General features: G+C 42.3%; 1 protein-coding gene across 1 annotated transcript; it reads left to right on the top strand.

Annotated features, from left to right (window-relative positions):
- The first annotated feature begins 1849 nt into the window (after positions 1 to 1849).
- On the top strand, positions 1850 to 10497 carry tdp1 (tyrosyl-DNA phosphodiesterase 1). Its single transcript, XM_035628849.2, has 16 exons — positions 1850 to 2056; positions 2466 to 3068; positions 3430 to 3473; positions 4025 to 4080; positions 4384 to 4480; positions 4642 to 4676; positions 4870 to 4962; positions 5147 to 5317; positions 5518 to 5596; positions 6022 to 6198; positions 6620 to 6668; positions 6890 to 6956; positions 7532 to 7639; positions 8325 to 8427; positions 8683 to 8788; positions 10254 to 10497. The coding sequence occupies exons 2-16, from the start codon at positions 2468 to 2470 to the stop codon at positions 10325 to 10327; spliced, it is 1860 nt and encodes a 619-aa protein (XP_035484742.1). The 5' UTR covers positions 1850 to 2056; positions 2466 to 2467; the 3' UTR covers positions 10328 to 10497.

The following is a 10497-nucleotide window of genomic DNA, read 5'->3' as shown; positions in this document are numbered from 1 at the left end:
TTGTTTGTTTTAAATGAAGGTTCACCAACAGCTGGGAGGTGCAACACCGCCCCCGTCTGTTCAGGAGTACACACATACATATGTATAGATACATACGCATACACATATTAGAGAATGTTTGTATTTTTTTATCAGGTAAAAAAATGTGTAAAAAAACAAACAAAAAGAAAAGCCTAGTATTAAAATTTTCTACATAGAATTAGAGATGGATAGAGAGAGAGAGAGAGAGAGAGAGAGAGAGAGAGAGAGAGAGAGAGAGAGAGATGGATGATAGATAGATAATCTGCAATACTTTAATATAAAATGTGGGGTCCCTCCATGACCTCTGACCTTTCATGCGTGTTTCTGTGTTTCTTACAGCTGTTTCTTCACAACAGTCTGAGCCTTGTTTAATTCCTGCATACAGTCAATGTTTGTAGCAGTCGCCCACCGGAGCTGGACAGTGTCAGAGACGGAGATGAGAGGAAATCCTTTCTGTGTTGAACTGAGGCCACTCTGGAGCATGTTCAGCCACAGATTCATCCAGCCACTAGCCTCCAAGCGCTTTGGGGGTCTCCTTTGTGCCGTCAGCCATCAGACTGCACAATGCCACAGTCTAAAGACCCCAGTCCATTCCAAATCCTCAATTGCACAATCATTTAATTCTTATTTTTATCGTTTTAGCGTTTTTTACGTGTATCGGCATCGGCCGATGCGCGGCTGCTACATTCGCCGATAGTTTTTTATGGGAGGGCAGATCCGGTCGCCTATCGGGCCCGGCCCCGCTCTCTCCGGAACCATTTACCCAGTGCCCTCGCGGTGCCTCTGCCCTAGGCTGCCGCGCTGACCGCGCCGCAGGCTTTGAGTCCCGGTGCGGTGGGAACTCCCGAGATGCTCCAGAGCGACTTGAGCCTCGTCTCCCTCGACCCAGGGAGGTGAGCCACGGCCTTGGCCATAACCCCACTTTGACTAAGACCTCAGATCAGACGAGACAACCCGCTGAATTTAATTCTATTTAACTATTAAATTGAGGGAGCAAAAGTAGTATTGGCTCCAAATATCGGCTCAAGAAAATCGGCAGTCCGTATCGGTCATCGGCTAAGGCTGATGAAAAAAAAATCTGTATCGGCATCGGCCCTAAAAAATCTGTATCGGTCAATCCCTAATTTTTATATCACACAGCAGCTACAATGCACATTTTTGCATATAGTATAGTATAGTATAGTATAGTTTATGTATTTGTTATTGTTATTGCATAGTATTTCTATTATTACTTTTTTACCTCAGATTCTGATTCAATTCTAATTTACTTTATTAATACATTACCCCATTCTGCTACACTTATGCGCTGCTGTGTCAATTTTGAATTCAAGCTACGGATGATCAATAAAGGTACATCTTATCTTGTCTTATCTTATCTTATCTTTTTGTAACCATATGGAATTATGCTGATAGTGGCTGGTGGTCCTCGCTCATCAGGAGTGGGGCAGTTCATTTGAGAAACAAAATTGTAACTATCTTAATGAACAAAAATCCGGCTAATACACTCCCTTAAACTAATAAACGTATAATCATAAAAAATAAAAAATATAGTCAAAGACAAAATATACTACTATTACTACTACTACTACTACTACTGATACTGATGATGATGATAAAAACAACAACAACAACAACAACAACAACAACAATAATCATCATCATCATTATAACCATCACCATCTAAAATCTGGATTGCATTGATCGTTCTCGAACACGTTCTGTCCATAAAGATGTATGATTCAGCCCGTGTTTACAGTTTGTGTTCGGATCGTACCGCCGATGTAGCGGAACTACAAGCAGAGGACACGTTTCGACCCGGAAACATGTTCCGTGTTCACCGCCCGCCCTGTGGTGTGTTTTGTGCAAAAGTCTGCATGAAGTTTGCTCAGCGGCGGATCAACGTGCGGCTCTCTTATCTAAACGCGGTAAAGCAAACACGTCATTTATGTAATCAGGCTCAGCACAAGAGAGGAGTGTCAATCTATCATCTCATCCACGAGCTGCACGGTCTGTTCTTCTCCTATCAGCTCTGCAGGTTTGTCACTCGGCACATCGGGAAAAAAAGAGGTCTCTTGTTTTCTGTGTATTTCTTGGTTGAGCGAGGTTTTGATAATCGCCTGTATTTCGGAAGTCACGTTGTTCGTCTTTGCACAGTATTATGCACGCCTGTATGCATTCTGCACAATTCACACGTTGTGTATCCCAGTTTGAATGTAGCCCATGTATCACCTTCGACTTTCTTCATTTGTGCATTTTTTGTTTCAATTGAGTTCTTGGCTGCAAACCACACTCTGTTATTCATGTTGAAACCTGTCTGCATTTGGTTATAAACAGGTTTTGTCACCATCACATTACTGAAATAAGTTTCATGGATATCAGCCCAAGTGTTTAATATAACGACCCTATTGTCTAAGGATGTCTGAACTCTCTGTATCTCGGCTCAGGCATGTCTCAGGACAGTCATCACGGCAAGTGGACCATCTCCAGCAGCGATGACGATGATGATGAGGCTCTTCCTCCATCTGGGACCCACCGACCCGCCGCATCCAGTCACAGCCCACATCTGTCGGCCCCTCCCTCTGTTCCAAAACTAGAACCTGTATCAGCCAGTGTGGAGGTGAAACCCGAACCTGCCAACCCCCCTGTATCCTCACTCGTCATTGGCTCTGAGGCCAGACAGTCGGCCGCAAAGAGCCAGGTGAATCCCGTGAAGTATGAAACTGGTCCTTCATTGGCTGGAAAGCGGAAGAAAGAGGTGTCAGATGGTTCGGGCTGGGCTCTCTCAGACAGCGATGATGACGATGGTGATGTGAAGGGGAAGAGCGCCAGTAACTTACCGAAGAGGGCGCCTCCGAGCCCCAAAGCCAAGAAACCAAAGGTGGAGAGTGAGCGCCCTCCCAGTCCCCACGGCCGCCTCTACTACATCGACGAACCGGACGACTTCTTTGAGTCCAGCATCCCTTGTCTGAATGACACCTACAGGTTTTACCTCAACAAGGTCACAGGCCTGGACAGGAAATACAACAGCGGAGCGCTGCACATTAAAGGTGAGAAAACGTTTCGCTCGACTACTTCTTGTGTAGTCCAGTTTGACATTTTAAGATGAAAATAAAAAGCATGCGCATTTTGAGGCACTGGACCAGTTTGAGAATCAAATCCCTATCCTCAGTTATTGCATTCAATAACACTGCTCACTTTTGTTTTTGGATTTTGCAAAATTAAGGCCCCCGTTTTAATCCCCCATGACCTTGCCACACCTTTTTGCATCTAATGATTCCTGTGTAGGATCTTCCTGCTGCACATTTCCTACATCTCAAATCAGTGGAGCACAACTACCAACATTTTTCATCATCAGTTGTTTATAAATAAGTTTATCAAGTTATCTTTGCTTTTTTTTCTTTCATCCAGACATTCTCTCCCCATTATTTGGGACCTTGAAAGAATCTGTTCAGGTGAGTAACCATTTAACTGTTGCTGCTGCTGCTGCATTATGTTTTCATGTCATCCATCTGTCTGCCTGTGTCCGTCTGTGTCAATGTACCACTCTTGTGAATGGGATATCTCAGAAACACCTTGATGGGAATTTCTTCAAATTTGACGGAAATAAAACGTTCACTTTGACTCAAAGATGAAGTGATTTGATTTGATTTTGGTTGGCGGAGGCTTAAAACCATGATGTGGATATTCTATTTTGTTTTCTTATTTAGCCATAAAAGCCCCAGGGCTGTCAGCCCACCACTTTGTTGCAGACATTGTTGGTCTCCAGAGGATAAGGCCTCCAGACTTTGTTGGTTCCCTGTCTTTTCTTCTTGTGTCGACAGTTATTGGCTACATTGCGATGAATTTTGGTGAATTTTAGCATTGTCATTTGCCTGCAGACATTAACATTCAGCTCAAAGCACTGCTGTGCCTACACACAGAGCTGCTAGCGTGACAGTAGACATATGTCGGACATCTTTTTTTAATGAGTGTTCGGCTATTAATTTGCTCTCTTTCTTCATAGTTTAATTACTGCTTTGATATATCCTGGATGGTTAACCAGTTCCCGCCTGAGTTTAGGTAAGTTCTACTTCTTCACTACCATCACATTATCACAAACCTATCCCCATTTTTCTGATTAGTGCATGGAAATCTGGTGTTGTCTCCAGTGTAGTATGGCTGTATGGTTTTAAAAAGTATTACTGTCCATGAGCTGCTTTCTCATCATTATACAGAATACAAAAAACAAAAACAAATCAGAAACATCTCTAACGAGCCATATTGTTACAACATACATTAATGTAAGCTGGAGGTTGTTTGTATTGCAAGGTCTTGGGATAGGGAAATTCTATTCTTTAAATCAATAAATTGCTTTTTTTTCAGGGATCGTCCAGTTCTGATCGTCCATGGAGATAAGAGAGAGGCCAAGGCCCGGCTGCTCCAGCAGGCTCAGCCCTTTCCACACGTCCGATTCTGCCAGGTACAGTGTCACCGCCATCGCCTCCAACAGTTGGAGAGCAACATCGTTTCTGAAGTGCCACTTGGTTGATATTATATTAAGTAAAGTAAAGGTCTGTAAAGTAACATAGAGGTATGTTTTCCTTTTTAAATGGGACTAATGCATGTGATTTTCCCTGACAGGCCAAGCTGGATATTGCTTTTGGAACTCACCACACGTAAGAAGAATTTCCTCCTTTGCCTCGTGTCGTACCTGCTGGTTTCTACTTTGTCGTTGCTGCTGCTCACACATCAGATCGCATTTGGACGATGCTGCTGGAACGTCTCCACCCAACACACTTACAAAGAAAAAAATCTGACTGTTCATTCTTCATGGAATTATTGATCATGTGCGTGTGTGTCTTTGTGCAGAAAGATGATGTTGCTGTGGTATGAGGAAGGCTTCAGAGTCGTTATTCTGACCTCCAACCTCATCAGAGCTGACTGGTACCAGAAAACACAAGGGTGAGTCTGGTGTTGTGGGGTTTTATCCCCACCATAATTTAAGTAAGAATGGATTTTGTGTAGTCACATGAAAAGAAAATTCAGTCCAACTTGGTAACATCTGTTGTTCAATTTTTTGTTGCATGGTACCCAGATATCAAGTTTGATTATGGACCTTTCTCTGAATCTTTAACTTCCCAACCAGGATGTGGATGAGCCCCCTGTTTCCACGGTTACCAGAGGGCAGCGGTGCGAGCGCAGGTGAGTCGCCCACCTTCTTCAAGAGGGACCTGTTGGAATACCTGGCGTCATACCGCGCGCCAGAACTCGAGGACTGGATCCAACGGATCAAAGAGCACGACCTGTCGGAGACCAGGTAAACGCGAGGCACCTGCAGACACACGTGTGCAAACATACAGATGTGACGCAGACGCTTATTATTAAAAAGTCTTGAGATGTAAACAGCAGTGCTCATGCCCAACCAGGTAGCATTTGTGGTGACAGTCCAGCAGTGGCTTATTTTATGAATGTAACATCTGGATCACAGGTTACACTAAAAGTATTCTGTCTTATCAGGGTGTATTTGGTTGGCTCGACCCCAGGCAGGTACGTTGGCTCAGACATGGAGCGCTGGGGCCACCTGAGGCTGAGGAAGGTAAAAAAAAAATGATTTCATTATGTCCTCAGGTTCGATATAGTTGCCTCTTACTATATTTTCACTACAAGCAGAGGTGGGCAGACTGATTTGTGGTTTCAGTGCGGTGCTGTTTTTATTATCGTATTTACATAAAAGATATGGAGAGCAAAGGAGAGTTTTGCGCAAATGCTTGTAGAGACTTGAAACTTGAGATCACACTCTCACATCCTCTGTAAAGAAATGTGGTCACAATTAATATTTAATGGTTTTAAGTATCATTTTACTTATGTGTTGAGATCAGGAATTATTTATCACATGATTACCTGATGAAGTATAAAATAACCACATACTCTCATTGTCATCTAAGGGATTTTTCACAGGATTATGACACCCCTCAAAGATTTTTCTTTCATATATTTCTTCCTTTCTTCTCATTTTTCAAGCTGTTGTATGAAAACACAGAACCAATTCCTGGTGATGAACGGTGGCCTGTGATTGGCCAGTTCTCCAGCATCGGCTCCATGGGACTGGACAAGACCAAATGGTTGGCGGGGGAATTTCAGCGCACCTTGACCACGCTGGGGAAATCCTCTCTTCGTTCGGATACCCCTGTGCACTTGGTATGTTCCTCCAGCACCAACCTGATGTGGTCTGAGTGATGCAGCATTCAAATGCCCTCTGCAAGGGATTGTACAAAATAATGCAACTCAAATTACAAATTTCTCACGTAGTTCTTTTAGCGTTATTCTCAGATTTAATTAATGAAACAGTAAGAATAATTTTAGGTGGCATGTTTACATTTACCTTACAGTCCAGGACATTCTAAAGGCAAAAATCAATCTGGAATGACTTTAAACAGCTGCTCTTCGATTGTCCACGATCTTGGCTATGTTCTGTCTTTTTTGTAACGTGTCTGATCGAAAATTGAAATCCAACTCACCTAATGACACTGCAACTAATCTCTATTAACCACTTTCAAAGATTTAGCACAGAGATCACATATTTTCTGAAGTGAGCAGCTAACAGGTTGACATTTTACAGCTGTATCCATCAGTAGAAGACGTGAGGACAAGTTTAGAGGGTTATCCAGGTAAGTGACGTTTTTTTTTACATTTGACACAATATTTATTTATTTATTTTTGTCCTGGAGGTCACATACAAATAAAATCACTTTTACTAAATGAAAGTTAATTTTGGCCACTTTAGAAATTGTCTTTATTTATTTTCTTTTATCCTTCTAATATGTATTATGCTGATTAACTGTAATTGTCATTTGGTAACTGTTGTGTTGTAACTTTTTTTCTCCTCCAGCGGGAGGCTCTCTTCCCTACAGCATCCAAACAGCTCAGAAACAGCTCTGGCTCCACTCCTACTTTCAGTAAGTTCATTACTAGTGCTCATTCAAATTCACTGGTAGTTGCGCCATCAACAAAAAATATTTATCTGTTTGTTTATTTTCCACCACAACACCAAGGAGACCATTGAGGCTGAGCTGTAGTGGCTAAATGCATAACTAATGGTAAAAAGATTCATGAATGGCATCTGAACATTGTCGTAGTAAAAACATTTGATTTTAATTAGCTGTGTTTTTTTTTGCTTGGGTGATATGGGAAATTAACTGACTCTGAAATGTTGAATGGCAACAGATATTAGTGTGCACATGTCTCTGTAACACTACTGACTACAATGTCAAGAAGTTGTTAGTTGTGTCTGTCTTTTGATTAATACTCTTTCCATAGAATCACATTTTTTCTAGTTTAATTGAACAGTTGACACATTGTGTGTGTGTGTGTGTGTGTGTGTGTGTGTGTGTGTGTGTGTGTGTGTGTGTGTGTGTGTGTGTGTGTGTGTGTGTGTGTGTGTGTGTGTGTGTGTGTGTGTGTGTGTGTGTGTGTGTGTGTGTGTGTGTGTGTGTGTGTGTGTGTGTGTGTGTGTGTGTGTGTGTGTGTTTAGTCGCTGGAAGGCGGACACAACAGGGAGAAGTCATGCTATGCCACACATCAAGACATACATGAGGGCATCACCAGATTTCACTCAGCTCGCCTGGTTCCTCGTCACAAGGTGAGTCTGGAATATATTGTTGTTTTTTTTACTTGTGTATTTTATTTTCTCTTATTTCAGGGACAAACCAGGCGCCAACACTGTTTTTTTGTGTGTGTTGAATTGTAGAAAATTTCAACACCCACACTACAAAAAAAGGATCTGAAATGATAAAATTATAATAGCCATGTGCTGTAATGATTCCAAGTTGCAACCCAGTGATGTCGCGCGAGTTAAGCATTAAGCTTTTTTGAACCAGGAAGTAACCATATTTGGAGGAGCAGGGGGTGTGGCCTGACTTATGGGCTCATCCACTGCACGTTCACCTGCACCTGCAACCTGCACCTATTGGACGGTGCACGCTGTCAATTTTACACTAAATGAATTGAACGAAATGAACATCATGCTGTATTAAAGAAGACTTCATACTAGAGATTGAGAACATAAACTCGTCAGGAAAATGTTTACTGACATTATAAATCGAGTCATTTTCTCATAGACTTCTATAGAAACGGACTTCTTTTTGCAACCAGGGGAGTCGCCCTCTGCTGGTGATCCCAGAGAATACAGGTTTTAGGCACTTCCACATTTGCTTCACTTTCCGCACCCGGTGACTAAGTCCATTATTATTTACAGCCTATGAATGATCTTCTCCTATCAAACAGATGTACTGAAACATTAAACTTTCCTTATGTGTGTGCTCCAGTGCCAACCTGTCCAAAGCAGCATGGGGTGCACTGGAGAAGAGCAACACTCAGGTGATGGTCCGTTCGTACGAGCTGGGAGTCCTCTACCTGCCCTCTGCCTTTGTAAGAGCAACATACATGGACCAACAGTAGATCTATGTTAATTGTTAATATGTCTGACTGCTGCAGAAACAGTATCTGCAGTAAAAGAGATTTTAATCACATATATGTGGCTCACGCACCCACACACCTCTAAGCATTTCCAACATAAAGCATATCTGTGACAGCGTAGAAAATAAAGTATTATGTATGCATATGTGAATGTAGTGAAGCAAATATTATACATACTGAATTACCAAAGTGATTGTCTCCTTATAGGACATGAAGACTTTCCCCGTTCACACAAACCCATTTCCTGTCTCCTCATCCTCCTCCGCTTTCCCTGTGCCCTTCGACCTGCCCCCTACATGCTACTCTCCTAAAGGTACAGCTTCAAATACCACATGGTCTGTGGTAATTCTGTTAATATGAATGTGTCGCTGTAATGGAAAAGTAGACATTTAAATTGAAACCTTCTGTTTAAACTTCAGAATTATACTGTGTGGTGTTATATTGAATTTCGCACTCGTAAAAAGGGGCAGCAGCTCCCATTAGAACAAAGGTATATAGTTAGTCCCATACTGTTTATAATGTAATTGGCTCAGCATAAAATAATTTGTGCAGAGTCAGGAACGTTGGTTGGTGGGCTGGTGTCCTGACGTGGGATCTAGGTAATGTTCCCCACAGGTGTCACCTGGCAACGGGGTTCAGCCATTGGTCTCAACTATTTGACGATGGAGGCCGACAGGCACGGTGGATGTCTTGTTTCGGTGTGCGGACGACGTATTTTGACCAGGTTGTCATCGCAACAGGCGCTTGTCTGTGCTTTTAAGAAGCAAACTGAAGACAGCTTTTGATCACTGTTCCTTTCAATTTGCCGTTGTTTTGGCTGGAAAAAGTACAATATCGCACATGAAAAGTTACTGATAACACGACTAAATAACAAAGGTCACTGGACATCCTCAGGAGGTCGAATGTCTCTCTGGGGCGGTTACAATCAGTGATTGACTTCCCCATGGTTTACACAATTAAGAGTGGTGTGAAATTGTTCGTGGATGGATGACGAGTGATGATTTCACATATTTTTGGATATTGATTAAAGAACAAGAGAAAAATGTATAAAGATTGACTGGAATGTAGTGTGGTTTATGACCACAAACCGTGAAATCTTCTTTTGGTCTATTCCCTCCCCTCTGGGGAGTGAGGAGAAGAATGCAGTATTACTGAGTTGTGCGTGGTTTTGACCGTCATTTGTTTTTTGTCACATTTAAAAGCTGGTTCGTTTTGAGAAACAGGCATTTCTTGTTGTGTTTCCTGTTACAAATGTGGTTTTATGATCAGGCAAGCAGAGGTGAAGGACCTAAATTCAGTCATTTAACGGCCCCTGTCTGATGTGACAGTGACATTCACTACAACTGAACACTACGATCAGTTAAATGGTGTTGACAGTGACAGTCCCTCTTTGTTATGTGTCTGTCCATGTTTGCTGACACAGTCGGGGCAACTGAGGGACCAACAGACATATTTTGTGACAAATAATTGTGTCCGTATTTTGTGGGATTTGATTCCATGGCGGAAGCAAAGCCATTCAATTCAATATCATATAGCAAAGCAACACATTCGAATAGGCATAATTTAAAAAAACGATGGACACCAATAAGGAATGGTACGTCAGAGGAACCAATTAGATCCGAAGCTTTGTGTGAGGCATGCTCTTCCACTTAGACAGTGAATGAAGACACTGTGAGGCGGCGGGCACAGATGCGGCCATCAGTGTAATGTGCCTTTATTTTATTAAACGTAGTATCCTTCTCATTTCACTGACCACATTCCTCTCTCCCTGCTTTCAGACCAGCCTTGGATCTGGAACATTCCGTACAGCCAGGCACCTGACACACATGGCAACATCTGGGTTCCCTCCTGAACACACTCACACAGACACAGACACACACACACATGCACCTGTCTTTCTTTAACACTGCATTTTTTGCAACTGTCAGCATTATGTCTAGATGTTAGCTGTAAGTAACATTTATTTTTATATTTTATACTGTACTGTCATGTTTTGTACCAAATAAATATCACAACAACTGG

The sequence above is a fragment of the Scophthalmus maximus genome, chromosome 4 (genome assembly GCF_022379125.1).
Source record: "Scophthalmus maximus strain ysfricsl-2021 chromosome 4, ASM2237912v1, whole genome shotgun sequence".
NCBI lineage: Eukaryota > Metazoa > Chordata > Actinopteri > Pleuronectiformes > Scophthalmidae > Scophthalmus > Scophthalmus maximus.
Note: the sequence above shows the minus strand (reverse complement) of the source record. Positions and strands in the feature narration are given on the sequence as shown.